The sequence below is a fragment of the Tupaia chinensis genome, unplaced genomic scaffold (genome assembly GCF_000334495.1).
Source record: "Tupaia chinensis unplaced genomic scaffold, TupChi_1.0 Scaffold138441_1, whole genome shotgun sequence".
In the NCBI taxonomy this organism is placed as follows: domain Eukaryota; kingdom Metazoa; phylum Chordata; class Mammalia; order Scandentia; family Tupaiidae; genus Tupaia; species Tupaia belangeri.
Window position 1 is genome coordinate 977,056 of NW_006198338.1, and position 25,300 is coordinate 1,002,355.

Sequence of the window (25,300 nt, forward strand, 5' to 3'; positions counted from 1 at the left end):
GCGTGGTGAAAAGAGACCCCCCCTCGGCCCGCCGGCCCCAGGCGAGTTACTGCTGCAAAGCGCGAGCTGCCCACCCCGGCTCCCCCACCCGCCTGCGCCAGCCCCACCCTTCCCCTGGGTGAGGGAAAAGGCTCCTGAAGCCTGGGAGGAGGAACTCCCATTCTTGTTCTCACAGTAACCCCTGCACCAGGGACGGGCACAGGTAAACACCCCAAAAGGGAAAGGTGCCTGCAGGCACCAGGGCCTGGGCCAGTATGCTCGGTAGTCAGCGCTCCCTCCCTGGCTTGCCTTTAACGAGCAGGACACTTTTAAGACACAAGGTCTACATCACATATTTACTTTGCATCCTGTGCTTAAGAATGCTAAGCAGAGGGACCAGCAGTTGGCGTAATGGCTATGTCGCTGGACTCCCATGTAATCGACTGCAGTTTGAGTCCTGGACCCGGTTACTTAAACTCATGCTGGGCGCGTGTGCGTGTGTGCCCAAGATCCCAAGAGGAGAATGGAGGAGAAGGGATTGCAGCGTGGCCATCCCCCCTGAGGGATGGCTTTTCACTTTCTTTCTCTGTCTCTCTCTGTCTTTCTGGTGAGCCCATGCACCCGATAGCAAAACCCTCTCAAAAAAAAAAAAAAATGAGAGAGAGAAAGACAGAGAGAGACAGAGAAACTGAGGCACAGGGTGTGAAAAACATAAGCTCAAGTTCTCATCGCTAGTAAAAGGTAAAGTCTGACCTGGATGTCTAGCCCACTGATTTCCAGGGCAACGCTCTGCCCACGTACTACATGGTCTCAGCATTTTACTTTTGTATTTTCAAGAGGTTTTTGCTATAGGGTGTGTGTGCTTGCCAGACAGACAGAGAAAGACAGAGAGACAGAAAGCGAGAAATCACCCCCCCAGGGGGAATGGCCACACCGCAATCCCTTCTCCTCCATTCTCCTCTCGGGATCTTGGGCACGCATGCACACGCGCCTGGCGTGAGCTTTAAGCCACCGGGTCCGGGACGTGAACTGCGGTCAACTACGTGGGAGTCCAGTGACATAGCCATTTATGCTAACTGCTAGTCCCAGCATTAATGAGTGACAAGAGAGTTACATCTTCATTTCCTGCTCTAGTGCGGTTCAGGCGAGCTCCTCAGCTGGATTCTCCTCTATATCTTAAACTAAAGGCCTGACCTTGGGAACCCAGAGGAAGGGTAAAAGCAGTCCTAGGCTCTGATAGCCTCACCATTGCCATAGTCTAAAGGCTTGAGTCCCAGCCCTGTCTTAGGATCCCCAAAGGAGAAAAGAATTAGGCGATTCTTGAATTACACACACAACATTCAGAAGCAAAAGTAGCCCCTCAGCTCATTTTAGGGGGCCTCCAAGATCTCATGGCCACTAGTAGCCCAGTGACAATCTTCATCCCCATGAGGTTGATGGTGGGGATGGTCAGGCCCAAGCCAAGGTGAACTGTCTGAAATAGGACTCGAACTTCCCCTGTGGCTGGTGGATTATCTCCCCTTCAACTGACTCTGTCTCAAAATTTGTAATAGCAATTCCAGAGTGAAAGTCCCTTTCTATCATTTCACGTCTGTTCTGTGGGGAAAAAACATCAGAGACTCATCGTCAGCTTCCACTGGACCAAGTTCTTCACGAAGAAGCTGCAGTTCTGCTCCTAGGTCCCTCTCTCATCGACTCTTCTTTTGGAAAACCCTGAGTCTCATTTACAAGACCTGGCCTGTGCACACCCTCTCCTGCCTCTCTTCTACTCCTGCTTCTGTTCTGATTGTACATATAGTTCTGCAGCTCCTCCATGCCCTTGTTCACCTCCCAGCCTTTTTCAGGATGTCTTTCCTCCTCTCGTTCAACTCATGCTTATTCTTCAGGGTTCTGCCAAGATTTTACTTCCTGAAGGAGACTGCTTGGTCTTTCTGAACTTCCACACAGACCACTGCAACCCTGAGTTCAGTCAAGGGCTTCTCTTCTATGTGCCCACCGGCTCCATAGTGCTGTGGAGTTTCCCCAGTTCTCATGCCACCCCATTACATGTCAGTGTCCCAGCCATCCCTCAGCGCTCAGCCCAGGGGTTGACATGTGCAGTGCTCCATAGATTATGTCAGCCCAGATGACAAGTCAAGGGTAGGTTTCTGACTGCTTCCCTGTCAGCGCTACCTGAGAAGCTGTTCTTCCACAGAAGGTAGCACTTTCTCAGATTCCCTCTGTTTCTGCCTCAGTGACTCAGTGTTTCTTCTACTTTCATGCTCTTGCTAAGTTCCTCTCTCTGTCTTTGTGTCTCTATCTCTCTCTTTAACTTTTGCTCTCGCTTTTTCCTTTTTTTTTTTTTTGAAAGGTTTTTGCTATAGGGCGCATGCACTTGCCAGAAAGACAGAGAGACAGAGAGACAGAAAGCAAGAAATCCCCCCCAAGGAGGATGGCCATGCCACAATCCCTTCTCCATTCTCCTCTCGGGATCTTGGGCACGCACGCACACGTGCCTGATGTGAGTTTAAGCCACCGGGTCTGGGACTCGAACCACAGTCCATGAAAGTCTAGCAACATAGCCATTACGCTAACTGCTGGTCCCTCTTTTTCCTTTTTAATCACCAGAGAGAGAGAGAAAAGCACCCCTCCACGGGGCATGATCATGCCACCATCACATTCCTCCATTCTCCATTCTCATTTAGTGCACACACAGAGACACCAACACATTTTTTCAAGCCCCTCGGGGCCAAGACTTGAAACACAGTTGGCCATGTGGAACCAGGCTCCCAATGCACATAGGACTGGCTGTAATCTCTCTACCTTTATTCTATATTCCTTACACCTTGATCTCCCTACTCCCCCAGTACACACACACACACACACACACACACACACACACACCATGCACATACAGAGTGAGTTTCATATGTCCCAAGTCTCGAGTGGCTCCAAGAATTGAGCTGAGTGCAGAAAGACAGATATCAAATTGGAGTGAAGGTAGTCGCCTCAGTACTAGCACGGAGCGTGGAACACAGTAGACACTCAATCATTATTTGTTTAGTTGAATTACTAGTGTCAGAAATGTGTTAGCCTTACAGTGGTAAGAAATGCATTGCCTGGGTATCTCAGTTGCATCCTCTTTATGATGAGGACAATAGACCTTGTCTGCCTACCTGTCTCTCAGGATAATGACAAGACTCAGATAAGAAACTGGGCTTAGAACGTCCCTGGAGTCTTACAATATTCCACGCCCCTGTGTAGTGAGAGGGAGGCTGGGGAAGTTGCAGGCGTGTGCTCCGTATGCACTACCTCATCCGTGTATACCACTGTCATTTCCTCGCAGGGCTGAAGGTCATCGTGGGGGCCCTGATCCACTCGGTGAGGAAGCTGGCTGATGTGACTATCCTCACCGTCTTCTGCTTGAGTGTCTTTGCCTTGGTGGGCCTGCAGCTCTTCAAGGGCAACCTCAAGAATAAATGTGCCAGGAATTTCACAGTTCTCAATGAGACAACCAGTTATTCACCCCATGAAAATTGTGAGTGGACTTTCTGTGACAGAGAGGAAGGTCTACGTGGGACCTTGGGACCATATAGACATAGAGACAAGGAGTGGGAAGCCCTTCACATCACGTTCATTTTTGAAAATGTTTCTCCTGCTGACATGCTTCTCTTGAGTTATGCTTAAATTTGGGGTTCCCTTCCTCTTCCTTCTTACCCTTTTGGGTCCCTTTTGTGAGGAAATGAGCTATAAATCCATGGGTAAGTCATTCTGCCTCTGAGAGCTTGAGAGCTGAAGTCACTGCTCAGCCCTTCTCTTCTCAGATGTGATTTTACAGCTTCCAGGTAACCCACTGATTGCATATAGTCCAGAGAGTTCGCCTTCTCAGACAGAAGATGGACGTGTCGCCTTTGTCACATGGGTTTGGGTTGAGGATTCAGAACCATCTGTGAAGTTTTTGTTTTTTCCTTTCTTTGGCAGATTCCTACTTTAATAAGCCAGGCACTTCTGACCCTTTGTTGTGTGGCAATGCATCTGAAGCGGGGTGAGTACCCAACCCATGACAAAGCATCAAAACCCCACATCTTTCTGCATCTCATCCTCAGCATTTTCTGGGGAGAGATTGGGTCACAGGTCCTAAGAAGGTGTAGACATGAATATGTCATGGCTTTTGCTATCCGAAATCTCACTGGGAAGGACTGTATAAGTTAGCTTTTGCCGTGTAACAAATGACCTCATGATTTTATGACTTAAAATAATAACCATTGAGCTGGTTCTGTGGTCTGGTAGTTAAGGCAGCTGACCTGGCATGGCTGACCACACAGTTTGAGACCCAGCTTGAGAAACACACTGGGCATGTGCATGCATGCCTAGAATCCTGAAAAGTGGGGGAGATGAAGGAGAAGGGGTAAGAAAATAGACTTCATCACTGATAGAAGGAACTGAAGGGATGTAGATAGGGAGGTGGTGGTGGAGTTGTAGACATTTCTGTAAATAATCTACTCCTGCAAGCAACTAGTATTTATTATATATGTGTCAAAATGAATAATACAGCTAACTCTATCATATAGATTTCATTATCCTCACAAAGCAAACAAAACATATGCACCAGACTTTGCAATTTCACCTTCTCCCAGAGGCCACACACACAATGGAGTGGTCCAGGTGGGAACCATGGCAACCAAGAGTCCGTGCCCCATCTAAAGATGACAGTCACTGCTCAGTCAGTTTTCAGCTGCCCGTGGAACTGTGGGTCCACCGTCCCCAGCTATTTCAACTTTTCAACGACAGACTGGAAATGTAGATTTTTATGAGAAATCGCCCAATGATAAGTATTGGTTACCAATTCCAAAGTGTGTCTACATATTGTGGGGCCAAGCAAGATATTTCTGCAAGTCAAGGTCGGCTGATAAGTTACTTGTTTGCCATCTCTCATTCACATACAGAAAGATGCCACACTGTAGAGTACAAATGCTGTGTTGGAGGCTCCCTGGACCAGGAGAGAGAGGGAGGTGATGGTATGAGGCAAGGGAGGTCAGATGGTGGGGGCTTGCTGGAAGTGGTGCCTGAGGGGACTGTTCAAGGGCAAGTAGGATGTCCAAGCTGAATGGTCTGGATGGAGGCCATTCAGGTGGCAGAACAGAGTGTGAGACAAAGCTAAGGAGTGAGGACTCCTGAGCTCTGCCTGCTGCTTTGGCTACTGGAGTGAGATGTGAACACAAAGAATTCAGGCAATGGATCAGAAAGGCTCATCTCTCCCAGCTCCATGGCTGGGGTCCTAGAAACTCAGAGCTCAGAGTGCCTCCACTCTCTGAGAAGCTGATGGCTCCATATTGCCCAAGTAGGGCTACCAGTAAGAGGCTCCACCTTAAACAGCTCACTATGAAAATAATTTCAGACAGAGCTGAAGGGTGTGGACTAACTGGAGAATTTGGTTAATGGCAGGCTCCTTGACTTTTTTCTTCACAAATGCATTTGGCTTTTTGCTCTTTGGCTCAGGTAGAGGGTTGTTTTGATGTTAGCTTTCATTTGCTTTTGACTTAAATATAAACCAAAGACACCCTCGATCTCCTTTTCCCGTCAACATGATGACATTTCTCAAGGCAAGGGCTCCAGGGCAGGCTAAACACTTTTCACAATAAAGTTGTAGGGTCCACCTTTGCTCCCCCAAAACTCAGGCTCCAGAGAGGTCAGGCCTCCTGCTGGACAGGTGTGGGCTGGGCCGTGAAGGATTTGACTGGGCTGGGATGACAGGGAGAGGCCATCTCGGGGTGATGACAGAGTGAGAGCTGGTGGCGTGTCTGTGAATGCCAAACCAGATCCTGTGCTTGGCTGCACGGAAGCCAGAGTGAATCGTAAGCAAAGGCTGCACTGCCCAATGGCTGTGGGAGAAAAGTGTGGAGTCTTCAATGTAGGATGGGCACTAGAAAGTACTGAGTAATTTCCATATATATTACTCCACTCCCTCTTTTTGGCCATTTCCAAGATTAAATACAGCAAGAGTTTTCATTTGCATTTTATGTATAATATTTACTGTGCTGAAGGCACTGTGCTAGAGGTTTTGCACAGAAGTCTCACACAGTCCTCAGAGCAGATAGCTGCTGATTCACTGAAGTTAGTCATTGGTATAGTGGCTTCAATGGGGTTCTACAGAAGACAGGGAAATAAGGCTGTCTTCAGAATTCATTAGGGCAGCTGAGGGAAAACAAAGCCTTTAAATGTGGGTCTACATAGGGACTAGCAGTTGGCGTAATGGCTATGTCGCTGGACTCCCATGTAGTCAAACACAGTTCAAGTCCCAGACCCAGTGGCTTAAACTCATGCCAGGCACCTGTGTGTGCGTGCCCAAGATCCCAAGAGGAAAATGGAGAAGGGATTGCCATGTGGCCATCTCCCCTCGGGGGTGATTTCTCATTCTCTGTCTCTCTGTCTCTCTCTGTCTTTCTGGCGAGCGCACTTGCCCTATAGCACATGCCCTATAGCAAAAATCTCTCTCTCAAAAAAAAAAATGCAGGTCTACAGAATTAGGGAACTCACAAATCTCCAGTCTAGGTGGAGATAGAATTGAAATTGATTATAAGTAATTTGTTGGAGTTCTAATCAATTGTATGGGTCCTGGGGTTGTGTATTCACATGGATGCCAGCAGTAAAGAGAGCCCTAGAGGTTGGTGTTGGAAGAGTCCTAGGAGTAAAAGAATTAGGTACTTAAAACAAGGCTCACTGTTTCCTTGACCAAGCCATGCCCACTGGGATAGATAGAGTACCTCAGGTGCCCTGAGCTGGGAGATAGCTCATGACAGCAACTCAACTCCAGTTGTGAGAGAGAAAGAGAAGAGCCTAGCTCTGTTCACCATGACACTCAACAAGTAGTCATCTTTAACATGGCCTTCCTTCACAGTCCATCCACAGGAAGAGGCTGGACTGACTCAAGAATCAGTCTGTTTAATGGTTTTATTTCTCCTTTTTTTTTTTAGAGAGAGAGTTTTTGTTTGTTTGTTTGTTTTTGTTGTTGTTTTTTGCTAGAGGGCACGTGTGCTCACTGGAGACACAGAGAGACAGAAAGCAAGAAAGAAATCACCCCCCGGGGGTGGGTTGGCCAGGCTGCCATCCCTTCTCCTCCGTTATCCTCTCAGGATTTGGGGCATGGATGCACATGCACCCATGCCATCTGCTGGCCCCTATATTTCTCCTTTTAAGTAAATATGTTGGCATCTGTGTGGTGTTAGGCAACTGACATCTCTCTGAGCCCCAGCTTCCTCACGTGTGCAGTACTCTTGAGATGATGAAACCATATTGATTACCAAGCACTTGGGGAAGGAGGCATTCAGTAAGTGCTCATAAGTGGAACGTCTTATTTTCATCAAAGAGATTTCAAAAAGTTTATAGAAAAATGAATTAAGGTACAAATTTATTTTGGCACAGAAAATTGTTAAATCTAGGCATAGTTTTTTCATAATACACATTTCCTATGAACATGTTGAAAACCCCTCAGCTATAATTAGTCTTGGCTAATGAGAGTTCTCCTTTTTTTTTTTTAAGAGATTTTTGCTATAGGGCATGTGTGCTCACCAGAGAGATAGAGAGAGGAAGAGAGAAAGCGAGAAATCACCTCCCCCACCCCAGGGGTTGGCCATGCTGCAATCCCTTCTCCTCCATTCTCCTCTTGGGATTTTGGACATGCACATACATGCACCCACTGTGAGTTTTAAGCTGCCAGGTCCAGGACTCGAACCAACTACATGGGAGTCCAGTGACATAACCATTACACCGTCAGCTGGTCCTGGGAGTTCTCTTTTGAGAGATGACTCTGCAGGCAATCTCAACAGATTTCGAAACTACATTATTGCTACTGATTCCCTTCCCTAGTGAGGACTGGTGAGAACATCACGTCTGAGCAGCCAGCTGGCCTTCCTCCAGCCACCCCCCCTATGCAGGAAACCCTGATGTGCAAATATTAGCATCTCCATTTTATGGAGGAGAGAAACTGAGACCTAAAAGAATAAAATGTCCCAGATCATCAGCTAATAAGAGGAAGGCAGACCTGGAAGTTCCATCTCTGACTTCAAACCCTATCATCTTCCTAAAGCCCCAGGCTGCCTTGTCCCCCCAAAACAGGGCTGTGCAATAAATATCCTTTTTTGTTCTTGCTGCAGCCACTGCCCTGAAGGGTATATCTGCATTAAAACTTCTGACAACCCAGATTTTAACTACACCAGCTTTGATTCCTTTCCTTGGGCTTTCCTCTCCCTGTTCCGCCTCATGACACAGGATTCCTGGGAACGCCTCTACCAGCAGGTACTGTTCTGCATGTGCCTGTGCAGGTTTGGTTGGAGGCTGGTGGGTCAACTTCACAGATACATTTCTCTTGGAGGGTCCTGACTTAACTTCAGGGGCCCATGTGCTACGGATACAGGTCTCTTCTTTCCCTTGCATCTGCAGACCCTGAGAGCGTCTGGGAAAATCTACATGGTCTTTTTTGTGCTTGTCATTTTCCTGGGATCTTTCTACCTGGTCAACTTGATCTTGGCTGTGGTCACCATGGCATATGAGGAGCAGAACCAGGCGACCATTGATGAAATTAAAGCAAAGGAAAAGAATTTCCAGGAGACCCTCGAGTTGATCCGGAAAGAGCAGGAGGTTCGTAGGGGTGTGGGAGAGAAAGAAACTTTGTGAAGTCAATTCCAGGTGGTGCATTCTTTATTTAAAGGGCATCCTATTTTAATCTTTAATAGCTGAGGGCAGAGGTCTGGACCAGCCACTTAGATTAAGGCTGCCATTCTAAGGAACTGTAGGGAATTTATCTTACCTTAGGGGCTTAAGTCAAGTTTCTTTATTAAATAAATAAATACCTGTATGAGGGTACTAATGCAAGTAATTTATTGAATGAATGAATTCTCCCAGGAAAGTGAGGAAAAAGGATGGGGCAGAGTGTGGTGGTGTCACCTGGAGATAGCTCCAGCTTGATCCTGTTGGGGACCCTGGCGCGTGACTTGCACACACACACACACACAGTCAGCCCCACTTTAAGGCAGGAAGGCTGGTGTTTTTGATCCCATAGCTGAGCCAGGGGAGGCAGCTAAGGAACGTTTTTGCAGAATGCTGTAGGAGGACGCCACTCTTGGCCACCACACAGGCAGCTGGGACTGAGGGGGCTGATCTGATGAAAGGGGCTGGGTGGAGCACCCACAGAGTCTACTACAGCGTCTGGAGGAGGGAGGTGACCCTGAGGCATATCTTCATCCCACCACCACCCAGGCCCTAACCCTGGGCCTTCTCTGCTTCAGATGCCTCACCTCTGTGACCCCTCATTTATGCTAAACCCAAGCAGTAGCATTGACTGGGGCTGCTTTTCTCTCTTCTCAGGTGCTGGCTGCACTGGGGATTGAAACGGCCTCTCTCCACTCCCCCAACGCATCACCTTTAACCTCCAAAACTGTCAGTGAGAAAAGGCCCAGAGTGAAGCCAAGAGTGTCAGAGGGCTCTACAGACGACAACAAATCACTCCAATCCGAGCCTTACAACCAGCGCAGGATGGTAAGGGGCTCCAGTTGCTGCTCTGAATGGTGCCTACCTTTGCAGCTTCAGTAAACCATGGGGTCAACTGGGAGAAGGTTTGGAGCAGGGAGAAATGGAGATTAGGAGGATAGTTTGGTCATCCAAACACCCTTCCCCATAGCAGTCCAGACTAGGATGGGGTATTATGGATGGAGGGAAAAGAAAGGACTTTTCTAGGGGATTAGAATCAACAAGATTAGGATTGTGGAAAGTGGAAAAATGAGAGGGGATTCTCAGATGACTCCCAGATTTCAGGATGGGTAATTAGGAAAGTGACATTTCTTTCTTTTCTTTCTTTCTTTCTTTCTTTCTTTCTTTTCTTTGGGAGGGAGGGGGGAGATTTTTTGCTATAGGGGATGTGCATTTGTGGGAGAGACAGAGAGACAGAAAGTGAGAAATCACCCCCACCCCCAGAGGGGATGGCCACGCCACATTCCCTTCTCTTCCATTCTCCTCTCAGGATCTTGGGCACACACGCACACGCTCTAGGCATGAATTTTAAGCCGCCGGATCAGGGCTCAAAAGGCAGTCAACAATGTTCAGCGACGTAACCATTACGCCATCTCCTGGTCTCTATAGGTGGCATTTCTAAGACAGCAGCATAGGAGGAAGGACTCAGGTTTGTAGGAAAGGTGGGGAGTCCATACTGGGTACGCTAGTCTGTGGAGGTGTCTGTGGACATCAAAGATCAGCTTCTCTCTGACACCCTGATCTAGAGCTCTGGAGAGGAAGGGAAGGCATAGAGGGTCCTTGTCCATGGTGCTGAAATCATCCACAAGCTCCTTTCCTACTCATGCCTCAGGCTCTGTAGTTCAAACTGACACCTGCTGAAGACACCCAATGTCCCAGGACCCAACTCTAGGACACAATTCTGCCTGGAGATGGCTTCAGTTCTTCACCTAAGACCTTGAAAAAAATCTTCCCTCATCTTAACTTTCTGCCTCCCACTCCAAGATTTCCATTCCAACATCTCTCACCAAGTTCCCTCACACCCCTTCCCTGGCCCTTGTACCCCAAATAGCCTTTTCTATTGGCATGAGAAATAATATTTCCTTTGGGGGAGGGTAGTTCCCACACTAATATTATTTTTTCTGATTTCCTGCCCCTGACTTTTCTCAATCCATTTTCCTATGCTCACCTAAAGGATGCTCTGCATCTTTTGCAACTCCATCTCTCCAGCCACAAGATACGTACATGTCCATACACAGACACACCTACATGTACACTGGCCTCAGCCACACACCCACACTTCAGCATTTTGTGTGTGTCTCTGCCCTTCTCGTCCTTGCTCTGTCTATTTTGAGCAGCACCTGGCATGCACAGGGCACAATTCACCATAGTTCACACACAGGAGATTTGACTAGAGCTCTGACAATCACAAAATAGGATGAATCACAGCTTCCATGGAAATGTCAGTGACACTCGGAATTGGGCTTTAATTTCTCCCATTCAGCCAGCCTCACATAGATCAACACCTGGACATTCAATAATTATTTGGTGTGTGTACTCATCTTTCCAGCTAGGTATGTCTTCAAAGGGAAAGTAAAAGATAACTTGCATTTGGGTGGAGGAGGAAGATATAAAAAGCAGTTATGTGTTCAATATTAAATTAGAGATGTGTACTTGGTATTGTTTTTTGTTTGTTTGTTTAGTTTGTTATTTTTTGAGAGGTTTTTGCTATAGGGCACATGCTCTCACCAGAAAGACAGAGAGAGACAGAGAGACAGAAAGCGAGAAATCACTCCCCAGGGGGGATGGCCATGCCACAATCCCTTCTCCTCCATTCTCCTCTTGGGATCTTGGGCATGCACATACACATGCCTGGCATGAGTTTAAGCCACCAGGTCCAAGACTCAAACCACAGTCAAGTATATGGGAGTCTAGTGACATAGCCATTACACCATCTGCTGGTCCCTGCACTTAGTATTGGGAATAGAGGAGAAAACTTCCAAAATAGGGGAATAGATATGTATCAGGAAAGGCTTCCTGGAGGTGGAAATAATTGGGGTAATAGTGAAGAGTGTGTAGGGGGCTCCTCCAATAACTGAAGACTTGGGGAGGCTTACTAAGGAGAGTTTTCAGGGAGAAGAACTTGTATGTGTAAAATCAGAGAGACTTGGTTTGAGTACTTCTTTAATGTTAACTGATTTATTGGAGCCCATTCAGGAACCTGTCTCCTTTTTCTCTTCCAAAATATGTTCATCTGGTAAATGGGCAGTTTTTATATAAAACCATTTTCTGACCAATGGCACTGAGATAGAGATTGGGAGTAAGACACAGAAGAGACATAGTAGAGGTTTCTAGGAAGCCAGAGGAGACCAGTTGGCCTGCTTGGATGATGCATTTCAAGGCAGTTTTAATGCTAAAATGCAGAGGTCATTGTCCACCCTTTGTCAAGTAAGTTAATTCCGAAATAATTGGTGACCAAGGAGGCACTGGCTGTCAAACACAGGACCCAGATTTTCTTCTGTATCTTCATCAGTTTGTTTGGTGCCCAAATACAAATAACTCAGTCTTCTCCTCTTTAGTATAGATTTCCTAATTCTGCTCCTTTGATTCAAAAGTGGTAAGGATGAACTTTTATGAGTTTTGCAATGCCTGGACATGAATTCTTGGCAGAGAGTGCTCTATTTATAATACTGGACTTGCAATGATCATTGCTGAACAGGACTGGGCTTCCAATCATCAAGAAAAGAAACATCAGGGGCCAGAAGATGGCACAGTGGTTACGTCACTGGACTCTCACTTGGTCAACCATCGTTTGAATCCCAGACCCAGTGACTTGAGAATCATGCTGGGCACATGTGCATGTGTGCTCAAGATGCTAGGAGGAAAATGGAGGAGAAGGGATTGTGGCATGTGCATACCTCATGTGGAGTGATTTCTCACCTTCCCTCTCACTGTCTCTGTCTCTGTCTCTCTCTTTCTCTCTCTCTCTCTCTCTCTATCTCTCTCTCTCTCCCTCTGGCCAGTGCATGCACCCTAAGACGAAGAGCTCCTGGGAAAGAAAAAAAAGAAAAGTCTCTCTCTCTCTCTCTATCTCTCTCTCTCTCCCTCTGGCCAGTGCATGCACCCTAAGACAAAGAGCTCCTGGGAAAGAAAAAAAAGAAAAGATACTTCATTTTGGGGGGATAGAGGATAAGCAAGGAGGACTCTTCTTGGCAAAATGTCCACTCTAGTAGTTGAGAAAATAAAAGGAATTAAGGGATAAAGAGAGAGAATTGAGCAGTTTGATCAAAGTTTGGTGGGAAGTCAATGTTTATATTTTAGAAATAGTGTACACAACCTAAGGACAGAATTGGCAGCTTATTATGGCCAGATTCCCACAGTGGTTGTAGGAACTAGCTAACCCAGTACGCTACCTCTCCAAGACCCCTGGTACTATTAATTAGCTCTTTTGTTCTGGCAACTGTAAGCCACACCGTTCCCTCAGTGGAAGATTTTGATGGGAAATGTTTATTGACTTGGAGGAATGGTATTATTCTTCCAGGAAATCAGGCAGCATCTCTTCCTTCAGTCTCTTCATTGTTGACTGTTCAAAACTTGCCTCTAGGGATCCTGGAAGCACATTACACAAGAAAGCTCTTGTCTCCTCCTTTGCCACAGAACTTTCACACTCTTACAGACTGAAGCTAATAAATTGTACAACCTAATTGTCAGACAACAAAGTGTGCTCATTCATTCAACAACCACTACCTAGCATGTTCTGGCAATGGTGAGCAAAACAGTCTCCTTAGGTCAGGACTTTGCATGTGGAGGAGAGAACTTCAGACAGCTTTGTCTATCCGTATGGCCAAGGGTTGGCACACAGTTGACCTGTCCAAGTGACAAGCTTATCTTCTGATGTACTCTTGGCCATGATGATCTATTGGCTGAATAAACACCCTATAATCTCTCTCCTGGTCTTTCCTCGGTATGTCTAGACTACCAATTTTCTCCTATCTCCTCCCCATGTCTACCTAGACCAGCCCTTAAATCTATGCCTTTATTTAGCTACTGAGGTCATGAGATTAAGGGCAGGGGAATGGGAATGGACAGAGAGAAATGTTGAGTTTTAGACTTGCCAGAGGACCAATTTCTCTTCCTGTCGGGCAATGCCCAGTCTTTCCTAGGGCTCACCTCTGGGAGACGCAGGGCTAGCCATGGCAGTGTGTTCCACTTCCGGGCCCCTGGCCGAGACGTCTCATTTTCTGATGGGGTCACAGATGACGGAGATTTTCCTGGAGACCATGAAAACCATCGGGACTCCCTGTTGCTGGGTGGGAGTGTTGGTCGGCAAGTCCCCCACCCTCAGAGCCCACTGCTTCAACCTCACCATCCTGGCTCTGGGCATGGAGAAGATGGACATCCTACGATAGCCATTAGTGAGATTGCCCCTGCAGCCACTGACGTCTCGGTGAGTTTATGATGTTCCAGACTCTCAGGGTGCCTTCCAGACAGAGTCTTTGGAACAAGAAGCCCAAAACATCACTGATACACATTTCCTTTAGCCATGGTTCTGTCTAACACCTTCTATTCTACTTCCTTTTTACAGACAGAGCAGGTGGGTCTCAGAGAGAGAGATTGAACTTGGCTGAAGTCACACGAGTTTCCTTGTTTATTCTGCAGTACAGCAATACAGATTATTTTCCATTTAACCTCACGTTTCTTCTCAGTGTTCTTTGTTCTCACTCATCATCATCGCTTTGGAGACAGGTCTGCTTGCTTCCTGAATGAGTATTAGAACAAAGACCTTCTCTTTCTGCCCGTGATTCCATGCTAACTACTCCAGGCTTGGCAGATGAGGCCCAGAGAAATTAAGGAAAGTACCTAGGATAGACCTTAGCATGTTCAAAGTACCCCTTGTTTCACACACAGAAGAAATAACTTGTCAAAATGTACAAATTAGACAACACTAACTAACTGACCAGCACTCTTTAACAGAATAATCACAAAGTTTGATGGCAAACTGGGGACTCATTGCATTGGAAGCCATGATTGAATTTGAGCTCTTCCTCCAGTTTCAGTAATAATCATTCTAGGTTGTTTTGTGTGTGAGTGTTTTTTTTTTCTTTATGTGCCCTCTCTGGCTAGCCAGATATACAGCAATTTGCAAACAGACTTGTAAAGAGTCGATTGCATGGTTCTACTGACTCAGATGAGTCTTACGGAGTTTCCTAGATCAATCTCTGATTGGATGCCCTGGGATTCAGGGCCCAAGTAAGAAACAGATGAACCACTTGAATCAGCTCCAGAAACTGAAAAGGGGCAGTGAAGCACCTAGAGACTTGCAATAGCAGGGACTGTCGTATGTCTAGGCTGAAGGGGTGAAAGGAAAGACCAGAAGTCAAACGCAGCAGGAGTTGCAGCTGTGTGTCAGAGGCTGCATGGCAGAAAGTGTGACCTCAGGTAGAGGATTCCACCCCAGAGCCCCTCTCTTTCCATCCTCTGATGTCCTGTCTGTGCCTCCCACTGGCCACCTGACCAGAACTAGCAAAGGAGGGAGATGTATTCTGTATAGGTCGCCCTTCCCTAGCACATATCAAGGCAAAGAAGATGAATAGCAGGTCTCCAGGGCAAACAGAGACTGACCAATGCAGAGTCCCAAAGTCAAAGTCAGCCAGCAGGGCTCTCTGGAATGCCCTTGAGCACTCTAGGAAATGTTTTATTCAAGACATTTTATGCCACTTATGTGATAAGTCCCTCGCCTTCTTTTATCTGTTCCTAGATATCCTGACCTTGATCCATGCTAGTCAAAAAATTTGGAGGGTTTGTGATTAACTCTTTAAGCTCTTCCATGCTGTGTGGACCTGGGTTTCAGGATCAGCTATGTTGTTTGCCAACTGAGTTACCCTTAACAAGTTCCTTCTAATTTTGTAAAAAGGTTTCTAATCATTTAGATGGTTCAACAGAGTACCGAAGTGCCTAATTTATGTAAATATGTCTGAAAAATTAGTACGTGTTATCAACTAGTATTGTTTGCTGAGTCTTTATGGTTGGAAACTTTCTAAACTTTATTTGTACTTATGGTTCATCATATATCAATAAGCTTTACCTGTGGTAGGTGGTCAATAAATACTTTTTGAAATTTGGACTATACATAGTTTGGGTTGAATCAACTATTATGGCTTTGAAGTCCCCAAGTCCAGGGTATGTGTGTGACTATAATGATGGGCTGGCATAGAACCCAGACAGAATGTGTCCAGCGAAGGTGCACAGAGGGAAGTTTCGAAAAGATTGTGTCAGACAATGTTTTAGTCTGCTCAAGTCCCTTTAACAGAATTCCGTAGACTGAGTGACTTATGAACAACAGAAATTTATTGCTCATGTTCTGGAATCTTGGAAGTCCAAAATCAAGGCACCTACAGATTCAATGTATGGTAAGAGCTCATTTCTTGATTCACAAGTGGTGACTTTGTGCTGTGTACCCACACAATGGAAGAGGTAAGGCAGTGCATTAGTGTCTCTCTTATAAGCCCCTTTTATGACTTTCTCACTCCCCATAGGCCCTACCTCTAAATACCATCATACTAGGTGTTAGGACTTCAACCCATGGGTTTTGGGCAGGACACAAACATTCAGTTTATTGCAAACAACTAATGGCTGGACAATCAGGACACACCATGCTCCATGCAGGAAGATAGATTGTGTGAAACTGGAACTGCAGTGCATGTTGGGTAGAAAAGGGGAAAGAAGTTCAGGAAAATCCAGTGTAAAGTAGGAATTCCATGTAAACATCATATGTGTTGCCCAGAGGAAAACTCATACCGACTATGTATTCCCCTACTTCTGTGACTTTCACCTCTCTTTGGTGAAAACTCCAAAGACCCTTGAGGCAGCCCCAACCCCACCCTGGTGTCCAGGTTCTGTCCTAGGGCAGGAGTGTGTAGAGCCTCAGGTAACCCCAGGTCACTCTCTTAGCTACCAACCTGAGCTCTGGTTCCATCCCAACTCCATGTCCTCCTAGTCCTTGTGCCTGTGCTCCTAAGACTGTGTGGCCTTGGAACTCCATTAGCTTCTCCATGCCTCAGATTTCTCCTGTAAAAGAGTGAAAAGTACTTATTTTTGCAGTGTTTGATGAGGAGAGCCCACGTTCAAGCACCAATCTCATTTCTCCAAGCCCGACTGCAGAAGACCATAGCTTCACTGAGCAGTTCCCAACCATACGAGACCATCCAATAGAAGGCTGAATGATCCATCTTTGCCACTGAAGACTTCAGATTGTTTGTGTTTCAACAGGCATTTGATTCAGGGCAGAAGAAGACTTTCTTGTCAGCAGAATACTTGAATGAACCTTTCAGAGCCCAAAGAGCAATGAGCGTTGTCAGTATTATGACCTCCATCCTTGAAGGTAAGAGCTACTAATTGGAATTTCCATCTGCTATGCTCTAATGAATCCCCATGTGAGCCACAGAAGGAATGCCCCTAACCAGTATCAGAGAGCCATCATTAAGTCCTGAGATCCTAAATACTCTTCCTTCTTCTACCCTGGGACCCATTATCCTTGATCAGTGTGCTTTTTTCATGTACATAATTTTTCATAAACAAAAAAATCCAATGAATAAAATGCCCTGTTCACCTCTTATTCAAGTTAGCGTCGGTTGTATAAGTATTTACAAAACTAGATTTTAAAAAGAGATGTGGCAGGCACAAAAGAATTTCAGGCTACTTTTCAAGAAAGGTGTGCAAGAAATTTAACAGTCTTTGATTTCCTAGCGTGGCAAAATTATCCTAATGTTTTTCATGACTATAACTTTCACAGTTGTAACTTAATTTTTCTCTCAATCCCCATTATGCTGAACACTGGATGACAATTTAGGCAAATTAATCAGTCAATTTAACTAAATTATTGTCAGTTCGGGTTTCTGCCAGTCAAGTGGGAATCCTCTCAGTCTCCTCAGTTTCTGAGTTCCACTTCTTGTACCTCGCCAAGGGGAGGGGGAAGAGTAGCACTGGGTCACAGCCACCTATCTACACATGTTCCCACAGAGCATGACTGCCTCCTCCTCACCCTGCGTGTTAGGTCTGTTTTGTTGTTGTTTGTTTGTTTGTTTTTTGCCAGAGGGCATGTGTGCTCACCAGAGAGAGACGGGGGGGGGAGGAGAGAAGGAGGGAGAAAGCACCCCAAAATGAAACGTGGTCCCACCTAGAAAGAGGAAGCAAAGTGAGACCAAAGAGGGAATGTTTGAGTTCTCCAACATTTAGAGCCAGGAAAGGAAAAGGGAGACAGGAATAAGAAAAGAAGAAGCAGTCACTGATAGGAGAGAAAAACCAAGACATAGTGGTGTCCCGGTAGTAAACAGACACCAGGTTTCAAAGCACATTATCAATTCTATCCAACTCTGGGAAGCAGAACAAGGTGAGGACTGGAAATCGACCATTAGAATTTGGAAGGGGTGAAAGCCTGATTTCAAGTGCCGTGGAGAGAAAAGAGGTGAGAAAAGAGGTGAGCAAGCAAAGAACATTGAGCATAGAAAATGCTTCCAAGGACTTCCACTGTTAAAGGGGAAATCGATGAAGAAGAATGTGGGGTCCAGGAAGACCTTATTCAAAGTTGAGATATAATTAAGGCAGATTAGAATGATCCAGAAGAAAATGAAGGGGATGACCCAGGCCTAGAGTGGATGAGAGAGAAAGGGCCACCACATGAATGGGACAGGCAAAACATGTCCTGTACCCTCACAAGGCGGCATGAAGGTAGAATACGGAGCAAGTTTGCAAATACATGGGAGACTGAGTGGTAGGAAGAAGAGGACTCTTTTATGAGTTATTCTGTACTCCGAGTGAAATAAAAGGGAGCTAGTGCATCAGCAGAAAGCAAGGAATGCAGAGGAGCAGTTGGAGGTTGGGGAGAGAAAAGGAAGTGAGAAATAGTGGGAAGACTAGAAAGACTAGAAGAGTGGACCAAAATATCGAAACTCAGCAAGATTTCTTGGCTGGGACTCATGCCTGTCTAGTAAGATGAGGAAGCATACTTATGTACGTATTTCCAGCCAGGGGCAGTAGATACAGGGTAGTCTGCACCTTGGGTTAGTCAGAGTTGGGGCAGTGCCTGGCAAGTACAATGGAGGAGAGGGGTAAAGGAATTCAGGAGTAGAGAGACAGAAGTGAAATCTAAGCTGGGTGAGTTAAGTAAGGACATGACATAGGACATGGGCAGTAAAAATGTATAGTCAATGGTTTGAAGGACTAGATGGGGACAGAGACTGGATTGGAGTCACAGGATTAAAGGAGCTCAAAAAGGAGGACACAGCAATCAGGCAGTGGAAGGGCTAAAGCTGAGATGTTGGACATGGTAGTTATTAGTAAGGACAAGTCCTAGGGGATGGCAAGGGATGGGATCCAAGGTCATGCATGGCTGATAATTGTCATTGACCACACCTATAATGCAGAACTCGAGGAAGCTGAACAGAGATGCCCACCCTGCTTGACCAGCTTGGCTCAGAAGTATCTGATCTGGGATTGCTGCCCCACGTGGGTGAAACTCAAAACAATTCTCTTTGAGTTTGTGACGGACCCCTTCGCGGAGCTCACCATCACCTTGTGCATCGTGGTGAACACAGTCTTCATGGCCATGGAGCACCACGGCATGAGCCCTGCCTTCGACACCATGCTCCAGATAGGCAACATTGTGAGTGCTCTGGTGGCTGCCCACACTGTCATGGCGGGCGGGACGTGGAGGTGGAGAGCATGCCCTCCTTTGTCTCTGTGTTGACCTGGTTAACTGAGAGCAGAGCAGCAGTGCAGGAGATAGGGGGACACTGGTTCAGGAAGTGAAGGCTGAGCTGGTGGGAACTGCTTTTGGTCCAGAGAATCCCAAGCTGGAAGCAGTTAGTTCTCCTTTACAGAATGTAGAACAGTCACTTGAGTTCCCTGGGCTCATTTGCCTGTACCTTGCAATGAGGATGAATGTTACTTTCCCTTCTAAAGACAGTTTGCAGACTTGTAAGGTTCCTTCCAGCTTAATTACTTTTATGACTGCAATTAATAGTGGCTATTATTTCCAATGCTGTCTCCTAAAGATATAAAGAGTGGGGGAAGGAAGAGGAAGCCAGTGGGAGGGAGGGAACATAGAAACACCTTGGCTGTTATAGCAGCAGCTGCAGGGAGTCAGAACGTTCCCTTTGCCAACTCGTTTAGACCTGACACTACTCTAAATTTTCCCCCATTATTTTTTGGTATTGTTTGCTTTTAACAAGATACAGCCCATATTGGATTTGCTACCTGCTGAATAAAGTGCTTAACTCGGAGGAAGAGTAACTGTCCCCAGCTTTGCCCCATGCACAGAAATAATAATAATAGCCGACTCCATTTAAATCCTTTTTAAAATCATTGCCTTTGACCCCTACTATTACTTCCAGAAGAGCCAGGATTATCTTTGACTTCATCATCATTACAGTGAGCCGTATGGGTATTCCTTATGGGTGATCTCATTTTGTTTCTATAACAACCCAATACAGTAGGTACTGTTAATAACCCCCGTCAAAGATAGAAAAACTGATGTCACAATTTCTCTTGGAGACTCGGGGAAATTCACACCCAGATCCAAGGAAGCTCACCCCTGGGCACAGACACTACCTTTACTCAAGGACAGACATCATCTCTGGTGCTTCTTCTGGACGACCTCATTTTATTTTTACAATAATCCTATACAGTAGCTATGATTAATATCTGAAGATGAAATAACTTGTCTGATATCACAGAGGTGAGTCAGGGGTAGCACTGGAATTCGAACGTGAGCAGGCCAGTTCCCAAGTCCACATTTCATCACTCACAGCTAAACCACTTCCTGAGACTGGCCACTATGTGTGTATGAGAATGTAGGAGAGAGTAGATGTGTGTGTGCATGCACACATGTGCACACATGACAAGCAGGAACTAGGAAGGGGCAAGATCCTGCCTCTGTGTCCACAGGGTTCACTTCAACCTCATCCTGGTAGAGGTAGTCAGCTCTTCTTCTGCCAATCAGTTCTTCTGCTCAACCATGCACAGGCTTCAGACTTGGATATGGGGTGTCCAGAAGGTTACTCTTCCCTATGACACCCCCATATACACACACATGCACCATCCTGGGATGTGAAAGGGTCTGCTGCAGGTTCCAGACCACTGTGGAATCACTGTGCTTTATGTTTTAGTAGCATATAGGCTACGAGGTCATATTCTATTTAAAGCTGATATAAGAAGAGAAACTGGAAAGAGAGGGAAGTGCTTATTTCTAAGAAGTCAACTGAAGACCACAGAGGGCCTTCTGGAATAAACTTTTGAACTCAGTCTCTCATTTCACAGTTAGAGAAGTTGAGCCAAGAGAGACACTTTTCACTGCAACAGAGCACAGTGCCATTTTTAAATTTAATTTTACTTTATTTTTAATTTGCTATATTTTTATTTTATTTGCACACACCAGAGAGAGAGAGAGAAAACAAGCCACCAGGTCTGGGACTCAAACCAAGATCAATCATGTGGGAGTCCAGCACATTAACCACCATGCCACCTGCTGGCTCTGTAGTGCCATTTTGAAAAGAAAGAAAGAAAGAAAGAAAGAAAGAAAGAAAGAAAGAAAGAAAGAAAGAAAGAAAGAAAGAAAGAAAGAAAGAAAGAAAGAAAGAAAGAAAGAAAGAGAAAGAGAAAGAAAGAGAGAGAAAGAGAGAGAGAGAGAAAGAAAGAAAGAAAGAAAGAAAGAAAGAAAGAAAGAAAGAAAGAAAGAAAGAAAGAAAGAAAAAAAGAGAGAGAGAAAAAGAGAGAGAGAGAGAAGAAGGAAGGAAGGAAGGAAAGAAGGAAGGAAGGAAGGAAGGAAAGAAGGAAGGAAGGAAGGAAGGAAGGAAGGAAGGAAGGAAGGAAGGAAGGAAGGAAGGAAGGAAGGAAGGAAGGAAGGAAGGAAGAGAGAAAAACAGACGTGTGTTTGGTACCTATGATAAACCAGGTGCCTTAGGACTGTTATCTCAGTATCACAAGGATGCTGTAAGGTTATCATCGCCCTCACATCACAAAAGACAGCACTAAGATCCAGCAAAGTTAAGTATCCTCCCCCGGGGTGCACAGCTGGTGAGGGTGGAACCGGGATTGACCTAGGTCTTTCTAAGACAGGGGACCCCAACTCCGCCCCCACCACACACACTGACTCGGCTGCAGATAGTGCTCATAGCTGCTCTGAATTACACAGATGAAATCTCATGGCATTAGGTAAGTCACTTCAACTTTGTTCTCTGTAAGAAGATGTGATTACCTGTTTCCAGGCCGGTAGGCTTTGATGAGGACACGTGAGGAAAAATGACCTGGGCCTGGTCCTCATCTCTCTGTGTTAGAATTCTGTCCTATTTAAGACAAAGAGCATCGGAGCTGAAAAAAACCTTACAGACAATGTGCTACTGTTCTTCATAATCACTATCATTTATTGAGGACATTGAGACACTCTGCCAGGCCCTTTGCCAAGAAGCACCCATGCATAGCTCGTTTTATACCCATTGTACAGAGGACGGAGGTGAGGTCCAGAAACAACGCATCTCTTGTCCAACTTGATGCAAACCAGGAAAGGGCTAAGTTGGGATTTTTATCTAGGTCTGTGTTGGTCCAAAACCCATGCTTTTTCACTACTGAACCAGGCTGACTCCTCATTGACATAACGAGATAATAACAACTACCTAATGATTATCTACTCACTCCGCTCCTACCCCCCTGCATGTGGAAAAACTGAACAGTGGGCTCTAATGCACACTTCCATATCTCTCTTCTGCCACATTGGTTGTTCCCATCTCCGATCCTCAGGAGCCCAGATAACATAGAATCTGAATAAAACCAAGAACACGGGGTTTGCTATTTTGTAATCTAGGTATTTTTTTTCCTATTTTTGTCATCACCTCCTAACTTCACAGATTCCACTATGATGAAAATTTGTTTCCGTCCGCAGGTCTTTACTGTATTTTTTACTGCTGAAATGGTCTTCAAAATCATTGCCTTCGACCCTTACTACTACTTCCAGAAGAGGTGGAATATCTTTGACTGCATCATCGTTACCGTGAGCCTGATAGAGCTGGGTTCTGCGTCCAAGAAAGGGAGCATGTCTGTGCTGCGGACCTTCCGCTTGGTAATCTCTTCTCTTGGAGACTCAGGAAAGCCCTCACCCAGATGTAGGGGTGCTCAGCCCTGGACACAGTTCCCCATTCTTTGCCTGTCCTTATGGGAGGGAGGCAAGGTATGGCTTCCAGGAGCCTGGGGCCTGGTTCTCTGGTCCCAACTTTTCCCAGAATCAGCTGGGGACGCTCTGGGCCTTTGCCCTCTCATCTGCACCAGTCTACTGCTGAGCACTGTCCTGTTCTCTTAATTTTTTCAAATATTATCTTGTGCTTTCTTTCTTTCTTTCTTTCTTTCTTTCTTTCTTTCTTTCTTTCTTTCTCTTTCTTTCTTCTTTCTTTCTTTCTTCCTTTCTTTCTTTCTTTCTTTTGGAGAGGTTTATTTTGCTATAGGGTGCATGCGCTCACCAGAAAGAGAGACAGAAAGCAATAAATCATCTCCCAGGGGGGATGGCCACACCACAATCCCTTCTCCATTCTCCTCTCAGGATCTTGGGCACACATGCACACATGCCCAGCATAAGTTTAAGCCACTAGGTTCCAGACTCGAACTGTGGTCAACTACATGGGAGTCCAGTGACATAGCCATTACACCAACTGCTGGTCCCATTGCTTTAGTTTTTTAATTATTTATTTAATTTTATTTATTATTATCACTTTTTAATTTGACCAGAGAGAGAAAGAGGGAGAGATAGTGGAAATGTGAGAAAGCAAGCCTCCAGGTCCAGAACTGGAACCATGGTTGGTCATGTGGGAATCCAGTGCCTTAACCAACACACCACCTGCCAGCCCCACTGTTCTGTTCTCATCCTAGCAGGTATCATCTACTGGGTACAATGTACCAGGCACCCCTGACATGGGTTACCTCATTTTATGCCCACAAAAACCCTGAGAGACATTTGCTTTTAATATCCACTTAAGTAAATGAGAAAAATTGAGACAGAGAATAGTGAAATGATGATCCCAAAGTGAACGGCATATTTGGTTTCGAAAACCCAGATGACTTACCTCCAGCGTCCCCAATGCTTCCTTCCTCAAGGAGGTTATTCTCAGATGCCTGACACCCCAAATCATGGCCTCAATGTCTCTTGCACCCTCACAACTGCCTTCCACTAGCCTCTCACACCTGCTGTTCTCCAAACTCAGCCCCACAATGCCCTCTACAGAAGTTCCCTATTCAAGTGGTTGGTGCCCCATTGCCTGAAGGCCACCCACTTTTATCACAGCAGCATTTATTAGCCAAATCTGTCAGAGTCTCGGGAGGAGAGTGTTGGGGTCATTGCAGCCTCCCAAGTCCACAGGCCATCTGGAGGAAGTGACATTTGACACTCTCTTGAAAGTAGACAAGAGGTTTGAAAAATGACATCATGCTGGGTAAAGTCTCTTCACAATCTGAATGCTGTATAGTGATTTAATGTATGAATAATAAAAAATAAAATAAATTTTTAAAAAAGGGAAGAAAAACGACATGGCTTATGAGCACAGGCCCTGTATTGCCAGTATTCTGGTGCCAACTGGGAGCCTAGAAAGGTGATAAAATGAAGGAAAGAGTAAAGAACCTGCTAATCTCACAGAGCTCAGAGGGTAGTGAGAAGCTAGGACAGGAAGTCTGCTTAAGCCCCTATCATGGCAGCCAGTGAGACAGCGCTGAGTCCTTGGACATGGTTTACCTGATTAGGGATGGCAAAGCCAGCTGAAATAAAGAAGCAATCCAGGCATTGGATATTTGCCTGAGGCAAACTGGCAGAGACTCCCTCAGCCTAGGTAGACCCAAAGCAATATGCAGCTCCACAGTGGGGCATGGGCATAGAAGTCATGGTTTTGTGCCTAAGAGATGACTTGCCCATTACTGATAGGGTTTCCAACTTCCATGTCGAGCCTGAAATAAAATATTTTTATGGAAATATTTTAAATATTGACTACTGATTCAATTTTATGGGGAAAAAAAAAAAAACCACACTCTAAAGGCCAAATTGAACTTGTCCCAAGACATATTTGTGCCGTGACCCATTGGTTGACGCTATCCGCCTAAGCTGATGGTACCCTTGCCATCCTGGGAAGGAGAAAAGCAGAGTAAGTCTGCTGGGGTCTTTACTCATAACCTAGAAATTCTAGAAGGTGAGAATTAAATCCTTTTTGGTAGGACAGATTTCTCTAAGTCTCTAGAAAATGATGAGAGAGGCACCTGAGCTGATGGTCAGTGTAAAACATCCATGCACCATCATAAGGGAGGGAGAGTCCATACCACCTGTGCTTTGGGAGGGAGGGACCAAGTCAGTTTTCTGATAAAATTTGAATGGTTTTGGTATCACTGGGGAAACAGAAGCTTGGTGTTTTAAGGTCTATGTGTTACTTTTGTTCTGATCCCCTAAAATGTAACACTCCGAATGACCAAAAATAGGCAGATTGCTTCACAACCCAGGCTTGCAGAATTCTTCAGGTCCATGCCTTCCTGCCCCTGCCTTCCTGACCGAAACATGGGGACGGATTCGTGATTCCCTACCACGTCCACCAACTGCATACTTTCTTGAGGTCTATTCCACTGCCCTCATGACCTGGCTTTTTCTTTCTTTTTCTTTTTTTTATTAGCTTTTCTTTCTTTCCTTTCTCTTTCTTTCTTTCTTTCCTTTCTCTTTCTTTCTTTCTTTCCTTTCTCTTTCTTTCTTTCTTTCCTTTCTCTTTCTTTCTTTCTTTCCTTTCTCTTTCTTTCTTTCTTTCCTTTCTCTTTCTTTCTTTCTTTC

The 25,300-nt window shown here is 45.6% G+C and overlaps 1 protein-coding gene across 1 annotated transcript in view; it reads left to right on the forward strand.

Annotated features, from left to right (window-relative positions):
* The window catches only part of SCN10A (sodium voltage-gated channel alpha subunit 10), a 109,159-nt gene that overhangs the window by 27,495 nt on the left and 56,364 nt on the right, over window positions 1-25,300 (forward strand). The window contains 9 exon segments of the mRNA XM_006161349.1: window positions 3,229-3,496; window positions 3,940-4,003; window positions 8,112-8,253; window positions 8,398-8,595; window positions 9,322-9,492; window positions 13,616-13,909; window positions 16,732-16,843; window positions 18,885-19,123; window positions 22,397-22,573. Coding sequence (XP_006161411.1) covers window positions 3,229-3,496; window positions 3,940-4,003; window positions 8,112-8,253; window positions 8,398-8,595; window positions 9,322-9,492; window positions 13,616-13,909; window positions 16,732-16,843; window positions 18,885-19,123; window positions 22,397-22,573 — 1,665 coding nt within the window.